The sequence below is a fragment of the Dendronephthya gigantea genome, unplaced genomic scaffold (genome assembly GCF_004324835.1).
Source record: "Dendronephthya gigantea isolate DGI-Jeju-01 unplaced genomic scaffold, DenGig_1.0 000015F, whole genome shotgun sequence".
Classification (NCBI taxonomy): domain Eukaryota; kingdom Metazoa; phylum Cnidaria; class Anthozoa; order Malacalcyonacea; family Nephtheidae; genus Dendronephthya; species Dendronephthya gigantea.
Genome location: NW_021163025.1, coordinates 2,479,739 through 2,500,656, shown reverse-complemented (window position 1 = coordinate 2,500,656; position 20,918 = coordinate 2,479,739). Strand labels below are relative to the sequence as shown.

General features: G+C 36.5%; 6 protein-coding genes across 10 annotated transcripts; 2 read left to right on the top strand and 4 right to left on the bottom strand.

The window, feature by feature from the left end:
• Positions 1-73: 73 nt before the first annotated feature.
• On the bottom strand, positions 74-2,641 carry LOC114520200. The gene is made up of 3 exons (XM_028540427.1): positions 1,908-2,641; positions 815-1,240; positions 74-438 (listed from the first exon to the last, which is right to left on the bottom strand). Exons 1-3 carry the CDS (start codon positions 1,972-1,974, stop codon positions 74-76), a joined length of 858 nt encoding a protein of 285 aa, XP_028396228.1. The 5' UTR covers positions 1,975-2,641.
• Positions 2,642-2,775: 134 nt separating this feature from the next.
• LOC114519956 (maleylacetoacetate isomerase-like) lies at positions 2,776-4,986 on the bottom strand. Its single transcript, XM_028540145.1, is given in 11 exon segments — positions 2,776-3,105; positions 3,107-3,167; positions 3,243-3,292; positions 3,499-3,551; positions 3,710-3,788; positions 3,871-3,918; positions 4,036-4,116; positions 4,215-4,295; positions 4,405-4,472; positions 4,710-4,761; positions 4,869-4,986. Coding segments are annotated over 11 exon segments (651 nt in total). The 5' UTR covers positions 4,878-4,986; the 3' UTR covers positions 2,776-3,036.
• A 288-nt stretch (positions 4,987-5,274) lies between these two features.
• Positions 5,275-10,679, bottom strand: LOC114520316. 5 transcript variants are annotated; one of them, XM_028540562.1, is made up of 6 exons: positions 10,591-10,679; positions 8,339-8,465; positions 7,729-7,815; positions 6,664-7,550; positions 6,457-6,517; positions 5,275-6,297 (listed from the first exon to the last, which is right to left on the bottom strand). In XM_028540562.1, exons 3-6 carry the CDS (start codon positions 7,793-7,795, stop codon positions 5,672-5,674), a joined length of 1,641 nt encoding a protein of 546 aa, XP_028396363.1. In that variant the 5' UTR covers positions 7,796-7,815; positions 8,339-8,465; positions 10,591-10,679; the 3' UTR covers positions 5,275-5,671. The 5 variants fall into 5 exon arrangements, with proteins under 5 accessions (XP_028396363.1, XP_028396361.1, XP_028396362.1 ...); XM_028540560.1 differs by having other exon boundaries at positions 9,622-10,613; XM_028540561.1 differs by having other exon boundaries at positions 8,339-8,456; positions 9,622-10,613.
• A 50-nt stretch (positions 10,680-10,729) lies between these two features.
• On the top strand, positions 10,730-13,327 carry LOC114520318. The gene is made up of 5 exons (XM_028540566.1): positions 10,730-10,845; positions 11,195-11,293; positions 11,847-12,194; positions 12,332-12,834; positions 12,945-13,327. Exons 1-5 carry the CDS (start codon positions 10,749-10,751, stop codon positions 13,128-13,130), a joined length of 1,233 nt encoding a protein of 410 aa, XP_028396367.1. The 5' UTR covers positions 10,730-10,748; the 3' UTR covers positions 13,131-13,327.
• A 2,098-nt stretch (positions 13,328-15,425) lies between these two features.
• On the top strand, positions 15,426-17,925 carry LOC114520317 (nuclear factor NF-kappa-B p105 subunit-like). Its single transcript, XM_028540565.1, has 4 exons — positions 15,426-16,073; positions 16,726-17,057; positions 17,149-17,237; positions 17,372-17,925. The coding sequence occupies exons 1-4, from the start codon at positions 15,583-15,585 to the stop codon at positions 17,696-17,698; spliced, it is 1,239 nt and encodes a 412-aa protein (XP_028396366.1). The 5' UTR covers positions 15,426-15,582; the 3' UTR covers positions 17,699-17,925.
• A 511-nt stretch (positions 17,926-18,436) lies between these two features.
• Positions 18,437-20,506, bottom strand: LOC114520320 (phosphoethanolamine N-methyltransferase 1-like). Its single transcript, XM_028540569.1, has 7 exons — positions 20,350-20,506; positions 20,045-20,134; positions 19,698-19,793; positions 19,195-19,317; positions 18,974-19,105; positions 18,743-18,859; positions 18,437-18,676 (listed from the first exon to the last, which is right to left on the bottom strand). The coding sequence occupies exons 1-7, from the start codon at positions 20,479-20,481 to the stop codon at positions 18,563-18,565; spliced, it is 804 nt and encodes a 267-aa protein (XP_028396370.1). The 5' UTR covers positions 20,482-20,506; the 3' UTR covers positions 18,437-18,562.
• Positions 20,507-20,918: the final 412 nt, after the last annotated feature.

Here is a 20,918-nt window from a genome sequence, read left to right as displayed (position 1 = left end):
TATACTTGACTTCGTTATCCACGAAAGAACACAAAATATTCAAATTCAAAATCTATATCCTTCACCAACAATATTAAGCCATCATCGCCGAGTTTCGACGAGATATGACAACAAGGCAGACGAACTTACTAATCACATTTTCTTTTTTAAATTTCTTTCTTTCCACGCATCTATACTGGACATAAAGATATTTTTTCATTCCTGGACAAGCATCATGCTTGAACTCTTCTGTCGTGACATTCATCTCACAGCTTTGACGTCCATCGCATGTTCGTCTCATATAGCACAAGGCTGATGGCAACAAACAGTTGTAATTTCTATAATAACCACACGTTTTCATCGAACCATATCCTCCATAATTTGCCTTTGTTATTTTGATCACTTGTGAAGCAGGACAGTTTATGTCTCTCGCTTTGCTTCCCTCACACGTGACAGAACCTAGTCATGATGTAAAACACTGCACTTTAGCAAGCATTATGAAACAGGACCTCCTCTCGAGATCATGAAGATATTATCACTAGGAAGAACGGTTTAGAACTGATAGAGCTATCCAGTATAAATAAAGTTAGTTTAGTTTAGGTTTCCTCCTGTAGTAACACTAGATCAATAAGAGATGATCCTTACTGGATCTCTAGGAAGAACAGTTTAGAACTGATAGAGCTATCCAATATAAATAAAGTTAGTTTAGTTTAGGTTTCCTCCTGTAGTAACACTGGATCAATAAGAGATGATCCTTACTGGACCTCTAGGAAGAACAGAAGAAAGATCATTTCCAGAAATACTGTTCGTTGAATCATATAGTACTAATACATACCTAACACAAAGTGCTGCAATGTCTTATTACAAACTGCTGTGTACTCCATTTGTGCGCCCACGGGCGGCGAGGAACCAAATGACGTATGAGGTTGAATACATTTACCATCAGCATGACGTAAAGAGCCATACTCAGTCTGAGTGTAGGCCTGAGCACTCTTGTTCTTACAAATATCTTTCGAAGCGAAAACCACCAGCTTTACGCCTACCTTCGGTGTAGTTGTGCCAGATAATGGCAAAACACAACCAGCAGAGGAAACGTGCTGTAGAACACCTTGGTCTAAGAAACGAAATTGTGCTTCGGGTGCTGTGCAATCATTCGTTAGTTCCAGGATCCATATTTTGGCCCATGCTGCTTGAAGATGAGGAGTTTTGGCGCTACGGACACAGCGAGCACTTGAGTGTTTGAGAAAAAGAGAATGGTTTCCTGAAAATCAAAGAGAAAATATTTCATTTAGCAAACAGACTCACGCCTCTCTGTGAAAAACAGATAAAAGCAATCATTGTGGTCGATATAAACGTAGTTTAATGGTTGAAGGAAAAAAATTTTTTCCAGCTTTTAGACGTATACCAAAGCAATTAACACAATTGTAAACATTAGCATATATTGATTTGAAAAACCAACAACGCTTATTTTCCCACAATTTGCATATTGTTTCAAAATTTAACAACACAAACTGATAAAAATAAATTTACAGAAGTTTAACCGACAAACAATTAGACATTACTGCATACGCTCTGTCCTGGGAGTCGAATTGCAGACCCAAGATTATAACATAAATGCTTTCAAAGTGAGATATCTGAAGCAAATCAATCGAATTTCCATTAGATGAAAAAGTATACTGTAACAGATGAATTTTACCAGAAGGATAAAAGGTGGTATAACTTTTAATCATTTTAAATCGATATTTATACTCATGTTAAACGGTAGATAATAAATATGGCGCATAATACCTACGAGTGATTTTGAGACCATAAGAACCATAAGACTTATTCAAATCATATGTAAAAAGCGAGTTACAGCCGCAAGATCAGCTTGACTTTTCGGGCAGTTTCAAACGAAATAACAGTAAAAAGTTTAGTTAAAAGCATACCTTTTAATGAAAAACTAAGCAGGATTAAAACACCAAGCCACAATTCGATAAAAAAACGGCTTTTCATGATCAAACCTTCAGAGCCCGGGCCTTGTTTTAGCGTCTGAACTCTGCAGGAAACTATGGCTAGCAATCGAAACTATAAAAGTTTAATTTCATGGGAAGTTACAACTACACAAATCGCAATTACATCGCGCCAGGAGGGTTGCTTTATTCAATAATTTAACGCTTTACTGAATGTGATCAAAAATAAGCTTTATGAAAGGAATATGCCTACTGTGCCGTTTTTGAGGGCTTTTGTTCGGATATTTTTTATATTCCCGAGTATGCATGGTATAAAGATTGACAGCTAGTGAATACTACAGTGAAAAATCATATTCTAGAGAGCCGGCGTTCAAGCACCAACCATATAGCTACTCGCGGTTAAATTCATGCCTTATCGCAGGGCAAATGTAAATGACCCCTTGAGATCTTGTAAGCCACTATCTGGAGGATAAATTCGAGGTAAAAAAATAAAAATAATTTCATGAAGCAGGGTGAAATCGTGATAGAGAAATTGGTAAAAGTTCATAGTTGAGGTTTTAGGTTTAAGCCTGATATTTGTAAGCAGAAGTAAAAACTCACATTTGACTTCTTCGGATTTTCATTGACCCTGAATCCAGTGAAGAGGATAGAAACTGATGAACAGCTTTTTGCCGGTTTTGTTAATCTTGTTTTAAGCAAGATCGTGATCTTGCATGACTGTCAGTCAGTCAGTTATACAAGTTGGTGTATTCTGAACATCTCTCAATTTTGATTAGGAAAAGAAGCTTGCAGTTAAGATGGTATTTAAACTTCAGAAACGTAGAACCCATGAGAATCGTATATTTTTATAGATTCATGTAAACTCGTGGTACATACGTCTTCATACAGTCAATATCTAGCTAGTATCATTGTCAGAATATTCGCAAATTATATTTCTAAGCTTAATCCACTCGTGCGAACACACGAATACCTAGAGAACTCTCTCTCCTACATCATCATCTATTTTTCCATTCTAGTCCTCAGTTGCATTAGTCTCGCGTTTTCAAGGTAGTTAATAATGCAGATACTACACTAATTTCCTCTCAGATCGACTTTAATTTTACCCTCAGTCAATTTTAAGATCATCGGGACAATCGGGTTGACGAAATGGATGTCCCACTTTGAATGCGTCTATGTTCCATCAGACGATCGTTTATCTCAGAAATACGCGGGAACTTTGTCATGTCAACTTTGAATCTAGGAAATTCACGTAGCGTTAGTTGAAATCCTAGTTTTCATATTGCGTATTACATAACATATTTCTAATGGTACCTGTTAGCATTGAAAACTTGTGGAACAAGACAAAGGTCTGCCATGGTTATCTTGAGAAAAACGTAAAATAAGATGTCAAAATTACTGTTTCTATTTTGGCAAGGTTTAACAGGAATCAATTGAAGTTAGCAATCTCTTGCCCCGGCATTGAAGGGGGACTCACTCCTCCCCCCTTATCAGCATTAAAAGAGTTCAAAAAAACCCCTGTATTTTCAATGCCTTATAACATGAAGTAGCTATGCCAGCACACATGTACCTCATCACCAACACAATATTTTCCAGATGTCTTTTTCAACATTTCCTCAATGCCTAAAAAACAAGTTAAATGATTTCATGAACAGAATTGGAAAAGGTCAATTCTCTGGGGTGCTAGGGTAAAACATTCAGTATACCTGGACAACAACAAGCTTGTTGTTCCAAGGTTGACACATGCTTTGTTGAAACAAATTAAAGCTGCTAATTTCTACCTTCAAAACGTTTGTCTATAAAGTAATGTGCCCATTCAACTTTCTTTTCATCGCCAACCTTCTTTAGAACTGACAGATTCTAGAAATGTTTTGACAATAGGAAACCATACTGATTAACCATTTAAATAAACATTTTAACAATATTTGAAAATTGAGCTGACCTGTACAGGTTGAGTGTCCATTGCAATGGCAAACACAATTTGACGGACCTAAATATATGTTTAATGAATCTATAGAGTTGGTTCCAAAGCTGATAAGATAGATGCTTAGAGATAGATGCTTAGAGATAGATGCTTAGAGATAGATGCTTAGAGAAAGAGGCTTACTGCAGCTCTTTTTGCAGGATCATTGGGAGGTAATAAAGGTGGCTCTGGTCGTGTTTCCTCAAGGTATTCCAGAATACTGATCTATGGAAATATCACAATGTTTAAAATAAAAACATTTAAAAAATCTACAGCCAATAAAACTTCACATTGCACTTATGTTAGATTGTAACAATGCATACCGATTGAGTCAGCGTCAGATTGTCAATAAGAAGTGTTGGTAAAGCATGTATTGGATTTAACTTTGAATATTCATCAGAAAACTAAAAATATAACCATTTGAATGATAAGCAAAAGTAAAAATCTTCTACTTTATGTGGAAAATTAAAATTTTGGGGAATTAAAACTATTTCTTGTAAACTAAATACGAACCTGTTGTCCTCCATCTTTGAGTAAATGGACAGGATTCGTTTCATAGTCAATGCCTTTCAATGCCAATGCTAAAGTGTCACAGTGAACATTAATCCATGATATAGATGATGATAAAAAGAATAGTTGTGACATGGTTTTCAGACAGAGCAAAGGTTCCTGATTGGGACCGTACAGGCATTGTCAGAAACATGTTTTGTCACTCAGCAACCTGCATCATAATGCATATTGTACATAATCATAAAACTAAACTAGCTTGCAAACTCAACTTTTGAGATCCTCAAATATCTATCATTGAGGAAACCTACCAATACGCACTCGCCATGAACATGAACTGCGGAAATATGAATACAAAATAGGCTAGAAAAAAATCATTAAAATAATGTTTTTAGTGTGCAAACAAGTAAATTTAAATTAGTTCTATTTATATAATCAAGTATTAAATCAATTTTTTTTCAAAACCTTACCTTACTCATTTTCGGTATAAGTTGAAAATTAAAGAGGAAATATTTCTTTTCAATTTATAACTGAAATTTCTTATTTAATCAGGTTATTTTCTTCACTCCTCGCGGCGGCCACGTTGGATTCCACCCCGAACGTTTGACGTACTTCTCACCCGTGCGCCCTGTTTTTACCCGCTTTTAGGCCAACTCAGGATCAGCAGACGAAACGGGTGTCCTTTAATCAATTGGCCTATTAATAAATAATGACCTCCTCCCCCCCGGAATGGCATAGGGACAACCATGGGGATGGGAGGAGGGGGGAAGGGGTTCTTTTTCTGACGTTGTGGTAAAGAGGCCTTTTTCACTTGGCTGCATTCCATGATCATAGGGAGTTGATAGTTTTGATAATTTGATATGTACAGTACCTGGTTAAATTCAATGTATTACTAAATACAAAATACAAATTATAACATACATCAAAATATACATATTTTAAGTTAAAATAAGTATTTTCATGGTATTTTTAAATGTGACACATATATTTGCGATATATACAATCTTAGATGCATAATCATGGGCGTGGCTATGCCTTGGTCTTGGTAATACTAATAAGATATTTAAATCTTCCAAAAATATTCCATACTCTTGTTCCTGCATGAATTGGCTATCAAATCATTTTAAAAACTTAGATCTGAGTATCCACTAGCTTGGCTAGAATTAAAGAAATTGGGTTAATAACCAACTATTAAAAAGTTCTAAAACTAGCAACACTGCTGCAACAGGTCATGATTTATTGACTGTATCTCCAGAGACCTGTTGCAGAGTTGTTATAATACAGTTGTTTGGGTATTTGAGGTAGCTGCCGCCTCTGCTCTTGGCATGTTTTCCGTTTGACAGAAGGCTTTCTTCATTTCTTGAGCCAGTTGTTTCTGCTGTACAATGTCACTTTCTAAAGCTTTAATCAAATCTTCGACTGTTGGTTCTTCAGATATTTCTCGCCATCTTTTCATCACACTCATACGTTTCATCTCTTCACAGCCATCAGAATTGTGATGTGCCATTTCTACTTCATAGTCTTTGACACCCAGATACTGGACAAACAGTTCAAAAAACCTGGCAGAACGACGTGCAATCCACAACAAAACTTTGTCACTAATCTCCTCCTTGCCCAAAAGAGCACGGATGACGTCAAACCGTCTCACATCTTCACTCTTAATAACTTCAATAATGTCATTCCATTTAGGTTTATATTCACTATTTAGTGCTTGCTTCCTCCAAGAAAGAAGTATTTCAATTTTTCTTTTTTCCACATCTTCGTATTGTTGTTTAATTCTTTCAATCTCATTTGAATCAACCATCAGTAGCATGGCACATTTTTCTACATCCCTGTTTAAATGATGTGCTAACCATGGAATGTGACATTCACGGACTTCATCATCAACTGAATGTAGCTCTGTTGAAGAGAAATGTTTTTACTTGTCATTACTTGTTGTTTTTAATAGCAATACAAAACCTATTATATCAACATTATTTGAAATTTTAGCTTCTCTGTATCTTTAAAAATCAAACATCAGAAATACTTTATAAGAATAGATACAACTCAAACTCTCACCTGGTTTCGTTATTTGGACAATTGGTTGTTTACAGGCATCAGTTTGCTCATTGACAACATCCTAATAAAACAAAAAAGGGATGTGAGTTGATATAATGCTTTACTGGATTATACAGCTTTTAGATTGAGTAAGATGAATTCAGCTTGCTTGGCTGCTTGTTACAGACATTTGCATGTATGGATGCAATTAAGCTAGATCATACTTACGTTCAGTATTTTATTCAATTTGACACGCCAAAGAGTTTCATTATCATCTTTGACCTTGACTTCCATACTGTGATTGAGATTCTCTAGATCAAAACTAAAATCAAACCACTCTGCACTTTTCTTAATAGAATTTCTTCCCATATCAAAGTTTTCTTCATTCACACATTCATCGCTTTTATAAAGGCCAACATTTAGAGTTCCTTTCCTCAACAGTTGCTTCGCTACACACTCTTTTCCTTTCACAAACTTTTCCTTTTCAGCAATAGTCTCTGGTTCTCCTTGCTGTGTCGGGTTCTGATAAAGTTCATCGCTTATTCCAATTATCCGCACATCAACATTCTTCTGCTTCTCATTAAAACAATAATAGACCAAAATATGAAACAGGACTTCACCACAAAATAATTTTAATATGTTATACTTCACTTTGCCAAAGCCTTTTTTTAAGCGAATAACCCAAACTCTTGAGGACTTTTTAACTGGTATTTCAATATTTTTGCCATTTTCCCTTGTTTTGCATTGATTGGTGATATCTCGCCAGTCTGTTGATCCAACCTCTTGTTGTAACACCAGATAATCATGATCTACTTCAGTGCTGAATGATAGTTCCATGTTCAAAGCATTTTGATTTTGGTTCATTTCACATGAACTCTCAAGTTCAATATGAAATATATTTTGACCAATTACGCTTTCACATTTGTCTACCTCTTCAAGTAAACTTTTGTCCATCTCATTCTCGCAAGAAGATAAATCTTCTACTTCCACTTGTGGTGTGTGTTCAAGGGTGGATGTACCATGTTGATTTCGGACTTGTAATGTGAAGCCATTACCAGACAGTGTATGTCCAATCCCCACCCATGTCTTGCGACAAGGGAAAGTAAACGATCTCTCCAAATACATATGTATATATATGAATACTACTCATTTAAAGCTATGACATATTCATTACATTATTATTCTGGTGTTCTTAATTACTATAATGTGCTGTACCAGAATGATAACCGGCCTTTTCTGTCGATGCGCTGTATATTCAACATTAAGATTTATAAAAAATACTGGGTAGCATACCAAGTCTAAAAATATCTTTGTCAGATCTGCCAACCATAACCTGGTGAAGATTTTTAATTGATCCCATGGGTGTAGCATTGTATGACTCTAAAAAATATGATATGGAACAATTGGAAAAATGCTTTTGTGGTTGATTAATTATAGCGAAGCACTAACTTATTTTACGTGTTTGATAAATGTGTGTCTGGACAACAACATACATAAGATTTCCCAATGGCATAGATGACTGGGAAGTGGTTTATAGCTAGGTTTCAGTGTTCTTCTATTTATTTAATATGATATCAAATTTATTGAACAATGTTCAAACAAGGAAAATGCAAACGGGACACGAGATCCCATACAAGGCATTCCTCCGATTTCATATAAGACATAAATTACACAGCTACACACATCGAAGAGTAAGCATATGCCACAAGCTTGTTGTTGGTTGTTTTTTTGAAGACACTTATCTAAAATATACTTGAGTTCAGTTTAAACTTTAAAATTAGGTACTCCTATGCAGTGATCTTTGTGATTTATTATTTATACACCAAGGCTCTATGCCAGATCATTTTTTGTGCAAAGAATGTACCCTAATATCAGTCAGGATCGATTAATATTTGACACTTACCACTATGTCGCAATGTTCTGCGAGGGTTGGCGCTTGAAGCCGCAACGCCATACAACGGATGCCAAGCTCCGTGAGATCTGTTTTCTCCTTCAACTCTCCTCCTTACCTCCCCCTGCTTCTGATGTTCCTTAAAAGACATGTTTTGAACCAGTTACTGTTCAGAAAAACATCGTGTTAACTACAACAGTACAGGAATCTGTCAATCTTTGATTTACTTAATTTGTTGACATCAATCGAAAACGGGGACTTCCCCCCCCGGCACTCCATAAACACACGTGCTCCCGATCAACAACATATCAACAACGTCCAAATCTTGTGCTGACACGAACATATGATCATAAGCAACAGATGTGAAAGTTAAAACACTAAATATTATACCAATCCAAAAATTGACAAAGGCGTTGGCTAGTTCTTGTCGGTTAAACAAATAAAGTACAAAAGCAAGGATAAGAAAAATCCCTGCAATTACGCCAAATATTATAAAACTTTTATCAGACGAGTGGTGTTGCCATCGGCTATAGATGCCTAAAAATCCGCCTGCCAGAAACGTGACAATTGCTCCAGCAGATATGTACTTTATTAGTCTTTCCATTTCAGACAGACAAACACTTGTCTTCGTAGAATAATTTATGCTTGAGAACTTTATACGAAGGTTGTCAAAGATCCTAAAGAACTCTCTCACTCCTTCGTCTTTACATCATAATTTACTATAACATAACTTTGTTTCCAACACAATCCTGAACGCGTTCTGGCCACTACTTTGGATTTCTTGTTCTATAAGTTTCTCCGGAAATGTGCATGAATGTGCATGTGGGATGTGGATCATATATTGTGGAATTAAAATGAAGCGGGGGGGGGGCGAGCAGGCGCAGTCAATGCCAGTGAACTGTCAATGCACGCAGTGACTTTTAGAGCTCAGTGCGCCCGGAGTGAGCTCTGTGGTGACCACAGTGAGTGACCACCACTGAGCTATATAATACTCTATGTACTCTATGTACTCACTGTACTCTATGGCGGCACCATAGCAGCCCAATGGGGCGAATGTTTTACTGGTATTTGAATTGATAATTTGAATTTAATGAAATTGACAATTGTGTCATTAAGCGAAAACTTGTCGTCCTATTTCATTTAGGACGTTCGTTTCAATTCGGAGCTGTCCCAAAAACTAGTGGCAAGCACCTGTCTGAACGCATACCATCCCAAGTTTAGCAAATCCAAACCTGGGAACAAGGATAATTTATTGATTGGATTATCATAATTTCCGACACCGTGGCTGCAATCACCTGTCAATCACCGTGGGGACGTCCACTGGTGGGGAAGTAGTTTCTTACTAGGATCACAGCAAATTACTGAACTGAAGACCAACTAACTGGATGGACGATTGCATTTCGTGTTCTTCTTTGTTTCCATATTACAACTCCAACTCATTCTTTCTCTTTTCAGTAAATTTCTCGTTCTCTAATTTCACCCTGGTTTTGCAGTCTTTAAAACCAAGCAGACCCATCCGCCTGCAGAAACATTTTCCCCACCGAGTCTAGTTCAAATACTATGATATCCAGAACTCACACACTCTCCCACCGAGTCTAGTTCAAATACTGTGATATCCAGAACTCACCCACTCTCCCACCGAGTCTAGTTCAAATACTGTGATATCCAGAACTCACCCACTCTCCCACCGAGTCTAGTTCAAATACTGTGATATCCAGAACTCACCCACTCTCCCACCGAGTCTAGTTCAAATACTGTGATATCCAGAACTCACCCACTCTCCCACCGAGTCTAGTTCAATTACTGTGATATCCAGAACTCACCCACTCTCCCACCGAGTCTAGTTCAAATACTGTGATATCCAGAACTCACCCACTCTCCCACCGAGTCTAGTTCAAATACTATGATATCCAGAACTCACCCACTCTCCCACCGAGTCTAGTTCAAATACTATGATATCCAGAACTCACCCACTCTCCCACCGAGTCTAGTTCAAATACTATGATATCCAGAACTCACCCACTCTCCCACCGAGTCTAGTTCAAATACTATCATATCCAGAACTCACCCACTCTCCCACCGAGTCTAGTTCAAATACTATGATATCCAGAACTCACCCACTCTCCCACCGAGTCTAGTTCAAATACTATGATATCCAGAACTCACCCACTCTCCCACCGAGTCTAGTTCAAATACTATGATATCCAGAACTCACCCACTCTCCCACCGAGTCTAGTTCAAATACTATGATATCCAGAACTCACCCACTCTCCCACCGAGTCTAGTTCAATACAAATGATATCCAGAACTCAAGGTGTGACCAATTCATGATTTACAAGTCGCCATCATTCCGTCTTGTTCCGAACTTCCGGCTGCGTTCTTTGTGTACATTCATCGTACATCTACCACTTATCAAAGAATTATGAGTTCAAGTTACTGCGTACGACCTACCAGCTCGGTTCTTCGTCTGCATGACGATGGTACAAGCTGTCCACCTCGTTGCAACCGTCTAATTACCGGTAAGTACGCAGTCTGTACCCCAACTAAACTAACAATAACCTTGCTTACATCTTACATACTAGGAATTTCCGCCACTGCTTCGCTCTTTGATCTTTGGACTCAGCGCTTCGTAAATCCCTTGTTTTCGGTCAAGATAAAGTAAAATGAAGATGATTATTGTTACAATTTATTGTTTCCATTTAGTGTTAAATCATAAAGTTTATTCATTGGAAACTCTTTGCATGAAAAATATTTATAAAAAGCGAAGTAAACAAAGGATCATTTTTCTGCTAGGAGACTATAGGAGGATTGCAGTTGAAAAATTGTGCTGATTACTTTTAAATTTACATTTTGTGTATCAAATTCTAGGAATTTCCCAATGCGATTTAGTTGTTGAAAATTCAAGTCTACGCTCTAACGCAACGATGGTCGTTAAAAATGAACGAGCGTTTGGTCGCGCTAGTTTTGGTAAAGTACTCCTTTTTATGAATTATTGCTTTGGGCTAATGCGAAGGGTTTTGAGAATATCATAAATCGTTGACAAACTGTTTCCAGATTTTTCATATAACCATCTAAACTTCTTTGTCATTTTGAAAAATAAAATATTTTGGACGTTAGAAATATTATTTTTGTTATTTAAATGTTGATCCATCCAAAAGGGAGAGTCCCTCTGCATCTTTCATCAAATGATGTGACATCACTGAATATCTGCGCAATGTCGTCTACTCACAACAAACAGTCGTATAGGACTCATAGGTCGCCGGCTTTCCTTTAAGCCGTCAAAATGATCAAACCGGTCATATTTTGAATTGAAATGGAGCATTTCGTTAATAATGTAGCGGTGAAACTGCATTTTCCGTGCTAGACAGATGTAAATAACAAGTACTAAAATGCTAGGAATTCGAACCAGGAATCTGCATGTCTGTACAGTGAAATACAACAGCCGGAACCGCTTAATATCTCTAGAAGTTTATATTCAAACATTTAGAAATATGAACTTACAAGTCCTATTTCTTGACAGATGAAAGACACTGTGAAGTCAGTCAAGCGCGTTCCGTAACTGTGTTGAGGGGAAAAGGATACATAGTCAATGTCCCAATGTCCAAACGCAAAAACTTTCGCATTCAAGCGCTTGATACAGCACCCTTCTGGAAAAAACTGGACCAATGTTCTCCCAAATCATCCGGGGACACAGACGTCCAGCCAATGTTTCTGGTAGAAGGAACAGATGAGGAGGAGCTGAAAGGAATAGAACTACAGTTGACTATTTTCAAAAAGAATAATTTCAACTTGAAGTATTTTATTCTTCAGCAAGACATACCTTCTCTGGTTTGGCGTGATATTACACACATGTCTAAAATTGGAAAAGGTACGTCCTTCCGTTGGACAGTAAACTAATTGCCTCATTAACCAAGTCAATGTGTTTTGCCCTTACTTCAGTCAAGAAAACACACCCGTCACTTCCATATCGTGTAGGTTTCAGTGTAAATTGTTACTCTCTAACAGGCTTTTGTCCTGAAATCAGGATCCCAGTTCAAAATTCCGCCCGCATTTGGGTAGTCCCTTTTAACCGTCGCCAATGCAATCTCCAAATGATTCTGGACCAACTGAATGCAAGACTGTCATTCCACGTTCTGTCGTATCTTTATCTACAGCAAGCGAAAATTAAAGTTAGACTCGTTGGAATGAGAGAGGATTTGTATCGCAGCCGTGATGCTTGTTTACCACCAGCTGGTAAGATCGCTGGAGACCAAACGGTTTGGAAACGTGGTCCAGAAAGCGGCCCGGTAAAGACGCTGTCTAGGAATCTCAAAGTTGAGTTTTACAGAGATGGCACTTGTTTTAAAAGCAGCATGTTTGATATTGAAAAGGCAAATGAAGACCAATTCACAGATGAGTGTCTTTTTGATGTAAAAGATCTGTGCGCAACCATGAAAGCAAAGGTTGTTGATGACAATGGAAATTGTGTTTGGTCTCTTGGTTTAAATGAAATACCGTTGTTGGCTCGCGTAAGTTCACAACTTAGTATACTTATGTCTACGTTGTCTGACTGCCATAAACTGCTCAAAATACTGAATCACTATGATATAACTTCTCAAGACAAACTTTTTTATATTAGCTCAAAATTTGTGCAATGCCGGATGATTTACCATGGCCAGCAGCTGAAGATCGCAAGCCGTTGATCATCGAACCGACGTATGATGAAAGCAAGGAAAAAGTGGAAGAGAAGTTGGAGTTACGATCTTTCAAAAGGTCAGGAGAAAACCTGGAGGGTTCACAACGCAAAAGGTCCACCAGACTTTGAAGATTAGAACGTTGCCGTTTCAATATTCATGTGTACATAGTATATAATATTAGCCTCACAAAACTGTGATTATAAAATACGTTTACATCAACAATGATCCGAATTCAATTCAATATTCAACCATTGGTTGCATGTATGTATATATGTCTATTCTTGTATTGATAGTTGAACATAACTGAGACGAAACGTTACCAATAAATCTCTCAAAAAATTTTAAACTGTGTAATGTCTGTGTTAAAAGTTATATGTTGGGCTCTTATATTTATATTTATTCTAAAGTCTGTTCACAAACGCTATCCAATATTGTTGGATCCAATTCACTTCTGATGTATGAGATGTAGTGTATGATCGATAAAGCAATACTGAATTGGCTTCAGTGTATTTGCTGCACATATTCATTGCAAGTCAATAGACTATTAAACAAACAGAATCCCTGACTGACGATATCCGGCGACTATCGTCTCTCTTACGCAAGAAATCACACCTGGTTCCCTTGCTATAAAACATACCGTCAACCCAATTGCTTTCAAATCAGAACACGAATAGGTGTATTAACGTATATACACCTCTGCCGCCTCTGGTTATCGGATTAGCCACGGCCCTATGAGGTACTGGACCAGGTGCCGCTTCAAGTTGGCGATTTGAACGCTACTCATAAATGGTTGCAAGTTTTTATCTACAAGAAAGAAATCATGCATCACTCATATGATTCAAGTGGAAAAAATAATGACATAACTTTCAAGAATAATACTGACATATTGCTTCGTTATATGTGGTTACATCACGCCAAGAACATGACAATGTAGAATTTTTTACTTTAATATCATCGACTCAAATGAAAAATATTCATACGTCATAAAGGTCAAAGTCCTTATATACTTCAGCGTGGGCGTGGGCTATAAGCACACATAGTAAACTGGTACTGAGAGGGCAGACTTTCTATGCTTAAATTTCAGTCTTTTGAGTCCGTTTAATAACTTTAAGTAAAACTACAACTGAGATTATGAAATTACAAAGTAATTACAAAATCTTTTTAGTTGCTGACTAATTCGTCTTGATTATAAGTTTGTAAACTTATTATCAAATGTGGTATAATAATTATATATTACATCCACCTACCTAATTGTTGTTAATCTAGAACCATGACTCAGAGATTCCTTTGCCTTTGGACGTTGACAGAGAACAGTTTTTAGCGTCGTCAGTGCAATATCATTCGCCATTGTTGGCTTTGCTGAATGCTGATAATTTTCGTAAGCAGAGCAACTTGGTTCCGTATTGTCGTAACTAACGTCCGCATTTAAATTTGTCTTCTATTTTTCTATTCAAATTTGGTCGGCATTGGTGATGCTCGCATAGAAATATTTCTTTAGTTTAACATCAGTCATCTTAACGTGTTCACGACAATTTTGACTAAAGGCATTAAGCTTGTCTAGTCATATCTCTTAAGGAAAAAAACAATGGATAATCCGCTGAGTTAACACGTTCAACAGCACATGAGAAGCACGATGTCTTAATTGTCTTTTATCTCTTTGTTCTAATTTAATAGACCGGCCTCCACATCTATTCTTTCTACTTTCAACTGCTTTATTTCAGGTCTCAGCGTTCGAATCCGGTTTTACATGGGCGGTAATTGTGATAAAACATTTGCACGCAATTTTGTAGTTAACTATTCTTGATATTATTACTAAACATCTATTCATAGCGTTAGTTTAAGAGAATGCAAGTCGTGTCTTTAAAGAAACCTGGGGAAATATTACATTAGAATGGTGTTTTCCACAATTCTTGCTGTGCAAGTAAAGTTACATCATCGTTGGATAACATTTGCAAAGAATTGGGCCTTCAGTTTGTAATTCTAACATCATCCGAGATGCTGTAACTTTCTTTCTTTGTAAATCCCCTGAAAGTGCTTGACACCTGTAAAATACTATTCTCTAACGTTCTTATGAAAACGTGGCAAAACTTTACATGTTGCTGATGATGCATTCCCCAAAGTGCTTCCCCCCCCCCACCTGCAATAAACCATGCAAGGGGTGTGATGTAATCATCAACTACAACAACAAATCATGCTATGAACACTGAAAATATTTCTTGTTGAAGGTGTTAGTAATCATATCATACTTTTCTTGTTACTGTGAGTGTTTCTTAGACGAGTATTTTTACAATTATTATGTTCAACCTTTAAACTTGGGGAGCTAGAATCAGCTGACTCAGTCGTGCGTGTTATCTCACATGTCGTAGTCATGTGATTTAATATCTTATTGTGATTGGCTATATCCGTATATATCGAATGCGTGTGAAACAGTGGGGAAATTTGTGAGGGAATTCCCATCTCAAAAAATATAAAACCCGACACGTTTACTGTTTTTTGTCGTTTCATCTTGGTTTTTGTGCACGACCCTACTCTTTAGATAGCCTCGAAATAATCTTACAAACCTTTTTTCTGAATTTAACAATGGAAAGTATGAAAAAACCAACTCCAAAACCAAGATCGAAGCTACTTAGTGACAAAGGCAAACAGCAAATGGAACTTGAAGAACTTAGGATGGCTCAGGTCAGTGAAAAATACGATTCTGGTATCGGTAGCATGTCAACTGTTTCGATGGACAGAAGCGTAACTGGTTGCGATTCCACGGATTATATATCCAGAGACCAGCTATGCAGCGAACAACCAGAGTTGATGAAAAACATGGCAGATCTAGTCATTGGAAGTGGGAAACATTCTAGCGCTGACGATGGGTTTTTTTCTATGAGTACGGACGGTAAAGAAAATCGAGAGAACTCACGTACGGCTGTACCATTTCCCAGAATAATAAACTATCATAACCCGAACACCAATGTTACTGCTTTTGACCTTATACGAAGTTTTGCAGTAACACAGGAACTGAGATATGTTCTGGCGCCATTGCGATTGCATTTACTGCATCAGAACGAAGACGGTGATACGTGAGTATTTTTACATTTAAATGTTTAAATTTAAGTATATATGCGACTAAATACATTAAACATTGAATAGCTAAAAAATAGGACACTTTTGCGTACAAATTTCGGTCAAAATTTTGCAAGAAAAGCAAAAAAATATGAAAACGCAAGTAAAAATTGTTGGGGGGAAAGTACCTTTGTTTGCTGGGGGTATATGGCGTTGTTTATTTAATTGGAAAATATTTCAATATAAGCGCCCTGATTTCAATCGTGTTTTAACGCGATTTCATGTCATTTATTAGAATTAAACTGCAGTATTTGTTATATATATCTAGGTTACTATGAACTGTTTTGTCAGATTTGAGATTTTTGATATAAAAGTGGCTGAATTAAAGCAAAATTCCTAGAACATAATGATCTGTTTCATCCATTTTTGAAACAAGATCCGTACTTCCTTTTATGGTATGATCTGAGAGGCTCATCTTCCTGTTGTCTCAATGTCACCTTGGTATTTTCGTCCAATGATGTTAACAAGAATTCCCGGATTAGTTTCATATATATGTAGTTTCATATGCTATTGACTCATGGATCAAAATAATTTTTTTATTATTCCAAAATATATTAAAATTATGACCATAAATAAATCACATTCTGATTGTTAATTTTTTGTTTCTAGATCTCTCCACTTGGCAATTATCAACTGCAACGAACAGATTATTTTACAGATGATAGATGTCTTAAGAAACCCCGAATGCTTTAATATCTACAATGATCTTACCCAAACCCCACTACATTTAGCTGTGATAACAAGACAGGATAAAATTGCAGGCAAACTAATAGATTATGGAGCGAACATTGATTCGGTTGATAGAAATGGACAGACTTGTGTACATCTCGCTTGTCAGTATGGGGACCTCAGATCACTAAGAGCGATTTTCAAGCAAAGGCCATTTAGACCAGAACTAGCTGAAAGATTACCGGAGATTTTAGAAACAACAAATTTTGATGGTAAGATTCGAAGATTGTCTTTATTTGACAGGCTTTATTTTGCCTGCACTAGAAAGTAACTGAATAAAAAATTTTTATTGATTCATTTTAGGATTAACTCCACTTTGTATTGCTGTGAAACAAAATCATATTGAAATAGTGAAGGAACTGATTATGCTTGATGTGGACGTAAATGCAATTGTAAGTATTCCTGGACAATAGTATTTTTTTACCTTAGTTTCATTGGGTCAAGTCTATCACTTCAAGTTTAATATTTGCAATATACTATAATCTTTGCACTGCATCCATTTCTAAAACTTTTTTCTATATTATAGGACACCAAAAGTGGTAACACTGCTTTGCATTTAGCTGTAGAAGACAATAATCTACCAATGCTTGCTTGCTTACTATTCCAAGGAAAGGCAGACCCAAACGTAACATCATACAATGGTAGCACACCACTGCACATTGCTGCAGGTTTGAAACTTGATCCAATTGTTGCAACACTAGTTGCCATTGGTGCAAATACATTAATAGAAAATATGGAGGGAGATACTGCTTTTGGCATGGAAAGTGAAGATTGGGAGGATGTACCTGACAAGTATGAGATCGCTAGAGAAACGTTTGATTCATCAGATGACGATATGGAAGAAATTGACTGACTGAAAGGGTAGACTTTGCAATAGTTTTCTGAAGAATTATGACATGTTGTGTAACTTATGTCAGCTTTTTATTATAATTTATATATGTTTAGGCACAATGTAGTAGAATTGCGCAAGTCTGATAATTATATGTTTGTAAACTTTTACCCTATAATTTACCAAACTTAACAAGTGCATCACCTAAGGCTAATGTATATGAAAACACAGAATGTTATCTTGTCATTATTAAATGTTATACTGATTTAAAAGGAAATTATCAATATAGGAAATGTCTGTTCATGATAAAATATTCTGTACCTATTACTTGGCTATTAGTGAAGAACAAACAATGCAATGGATAGAAATTGCAGTACTGGTACTATAGTAACAATGAATTGACAACCTACCAGTTTTCCTTTCAATTCTAATCTTGGAGCTGTCAGGATTTCTACAGGTTTCAACATGGACTTCTAATAACTTTTGACAAAATTTTGCATTTGAGTGTCACTTACATAATGTGACAGTACAGTATTTATTTGGGTTGTGGGCATATAATTCGGTGGGGATTGGGTTAGGATTGTTAATAATAATGACAGATAATAATGACAATTTCATGCACCATCACTATTCAGATAGACTATGTGTATTCATTAACCATTTTACAAGGCGATGTACTTTATGTAAATAGCGTTAAATTATACATAGATTTTTGAAATAAAAATGTATGATTAAGTTGTGACTTGTGTGACCAAAAACTATTAAAACATTCTGAAAGTTAGCAGGGTTATGCTTCCAAAATGGCTAATCATAAAATCCGGGAAAATTTTCGGCTAAGATATTTATTATATATTATTAGATTTAAAATTTATAATTTAGCTATAAATATTAGATTTCCTTCTTGGCATAAAACAATCCCCATTTTTGGTAGCCAACTGAGCAGCGTCCTAATTTTTTCTCCCATCCTGATATTAATGCATCGTAGTCTTCTTGAGAAAAATGCTACAAATATGTTGCAAGTAAGATAATCTGGAAGTTGCACAGGACTACTATTGCTTAGAATTTTACCTGTAAAACATTGTCTTTATCTTTTTCAGCACGTGCTTTTTCATTTGATAGTACACTGATAAACTGTTCAGTTCTGTCTTGAGCATCCACTTCAACAAAACCAACCTTTTCCAGAAGCTAAAATGTTAGTCATTAAATCATCAGTTACCATTAGGTCATTTGAATTAAACTCAACAGTTATTATAGTTTGAAATGTTTAGAGTTAACAAAGAGTAATTCAAACTAACAAACCTTTCCATAAGAAGCTACGTCTAATAAAAAGTAATTTCTTTGTTTAACATAGTTTTTGAATTCCTCATTCTCTATATTAGTACCGCAGCAATAATCTGAAATGAGTAGTTGACCACCTGGTTTCAACCATTTCTAGGTAAGGAAATAGACAATTAACCTCTAAAGAAGTAGTTAAAATCAACACAAAAAGGAAGCTAGCCATGAACATAGAGTTAACTGACCAGACACAACTTGAATAGTTCTTCTTTGTTTTCAATATGTAAGATTGTATCCCGGGAATAAACAACATCGAACGAGGCAGGTTCAAAATTTGCAGTTAATGCATCTATAACTTTTAGTTGAACCTTGAGTTATACAGGAAAAAGCAAATGAGTAATGTGTGCAGGGGTGCTGGAACCATGCATGGGGACAGCTTTCTCCATTGCCCTTTGCTTATGGGGGTGAGCAAGGGCAGCCCTGTGCTACCATGTAAAAGTATCATAAATTCACCATTTAATTATGATGCCTACTTTTCGCATAAAAACTAACCAGTAATATTATTATTGAAAATGTGTTCTCCCTGGGATTTGCAAGTTCACATGTACTTGTAAATTTGAGTTTCCTCTTTGTGTGGTTGCTAAGGTATAAGAAATGTGTGCATTTCTAAAACTCCACCCCCTGAACTGCTTCTGGCACCTCCGAATGTGCAAGTTATGGCATACTATACAAAGACTCATTAACAAACCTTGTCTTTAAAAATGCTTTCATTAGCAGCTCTTTCCAAAGCGATATTCACCATATTGTTTGACAGATCAATTCCGAGAACATTTGCACCATATTCCTAGGTACACTCACAGTTTAATGAATACCATATGATACCATATCACAACTTGGCAACGGCGATTGCACAATAATAATCAGGGTTGGTAAGTTACTGAATAAATAAGCCAAACATTGTTATTGGCAGCCCTTTGATTCCTTTGTTTTAAACAAAGAAAACAAATGTTATGTTAATATATTTGGCTTATTTATTCATAAAATCTACCAACCCTGATAATAATTGCAGTAGCAATGAAGACAAACAAAATATACCTTGGCCATGTAAAACGCACTGCCACCAATGCCACATCCAATATCTAGAACACTTTGATTTTCCTTCAAATTCAAACGGGCAACAAATTCCTAAAGTTTGACAATTTTACCATGAGTGCGTGAGGCTACAACCAATTAGAAATAGGGTAGAGTGCAAACAATTGTGACACGTTTCTTCAACCCAAATATACAATCTGAACTATACGTATTGCTAGGGCTATAAATATAAAGCAGTTATTAATAAAAATACACGACATAATATGACAAGTCAATTGCATTTCGTTCAGTAGAACCACAGAACCAACCTTGGTCGTATCAATTCCTCCTGTGCTCACAAACCCAACACCAAAGATTTTCTCGTATCGTAAGATGCCTTTCTTTGTGTACTGGTTTTCGTCTAAAAATTTCTGCATTTGCGAAGAGCTGTCTTGCGCCATTGCAAAGATAATTCAACTATTAATTTCCCCGATTATATAAGTAGCTTCTTGAATCTTGCTAATAAAAGAAATCACGAGCGGAAATTGGTCCTCCTAGCAATAACCAGGCAATAACCGAGAACAACCGGCAACCACCGAGAGCAACCGACTGGCAATTTCTCAGTTTCTAATTTCATGTCCAGAATCCACGAATATAATCCTCGATTTTAATCCTTTAATATAAGTAGTTGGGTAAGGGGGTTAGGGCGAGGTTTAGGATTAAATTAGATTAAAGTTAGGATTATATTCGTGGATTCTGGACATGGTTTCCCAACTGGCAATTCTAGGATTTCACCAACAAGTTTTACACCTAGTAACTACTGAGTATTTACATAGTATATGAACTGCAGTACACAAGGCATACTTTCTAAATCTTTTAGCATAAGAGTAGGTACATA

Coding starts and splice junctions, on each gene's coding strand:
- LOC114520200 (XM_028540427.1), bottom strand. CDS start 1,974: ATGAAAAGCCGTTTTTTTATCGAATTGTGGCTTGGTGTTTTAATCCTG. Junction 1,241..1,907: donor GCTTAGTTTTTCATTAAAAG/GTATGCTTTTAA, acceptor TTTGATTTTCAG/GAAACCATTCTCTTTTTCTC. Junction 439..814: donor ATTGCAGCACTTTGTGTTAG/GTATGTATTAGT, acceptor CATCATGACTAG/GTTCTGTCACGTGTGAGGGA.
- LOC114520316 (XM_028540559.1), bottom strand. CDS start 8,477: ATGTCTTTTAAGGAACATCAGAAGCAGGGGGAGGTAAGGAGGAGAGTT. Junction 7,816..8,338: donor CAGAACATTGCGACATAGTG/GTAAGTGTCAAA, acceptor CATATTTTTTAG/AGTCATACAATGCTACACCC. Junction 6,298..6,456: donor TGTCCAAATAACGAAACCAG/GTGAGAGTTTGA, acceptor TCTCTTCAACAG/AGCTACATTCAGTTGATGAT.
- LOC114520318 (XM_028540566.1), top strand. CDS start 10,749: ATGAGTTCAAGTTACTGCGTACGACCTACCAGCTCGGTTCTTCGTCTG. Junction 10,846..11,194: donor TTGCAACCGTCTAATTACCG/GTAAGTACGCAG, acceptor ATCAAATTCTAG/GAATTTCCCAATGCGATTTA. Junction 12,195..12,331: donor CATGTCTAAAATTGGAAAAG/GTACGTCCTTCC, acceptor ACTCTCTAACAG/GCTTTTGTCCTGAAATCAGG.
- LOC114520317 (XM_028540565.1), top strand. CDS start 15,583: ATGGAAAGTATGAAAAAACCAACTCCAAAACCAAGATCGAAGCTACTT. Junction 16,074..16,725: donor CAGAACGAAGACGGTGATAC/GTGAGTATTTTT, acceptor TTTTGTTTCTAG/ATCTCTCCACTTGGCAATTA. Junction 17,238..17,371: donor ATGTGGACGTAAATGCAATT/GTAAGTATTCCT, acceptor TCTATATTATAG/GACACCAAAAGTGGTAACAC.
- LOC114520320 (XM_028540569.1), bottom strand. CDS start 20,481: ATGGCGCAAGACAGCTCTTCGCAAATGCAGAAATTTTTAGACGAAAAC. Junction 20,135..20,349: donor GAGGAATTGATACGACCAAG/GTTGGTTCTGTG, acceptor GTCAAACTTTAG/GAATTTGTTGCCCGTTTGAA. Junction 19,318..19,697: donor AAAGCATTTTTAAAGACAAG/GTTTGTTAATGA, acceptor GTATAACTCAAG/GTTCAACTAAAAGTTATAGA.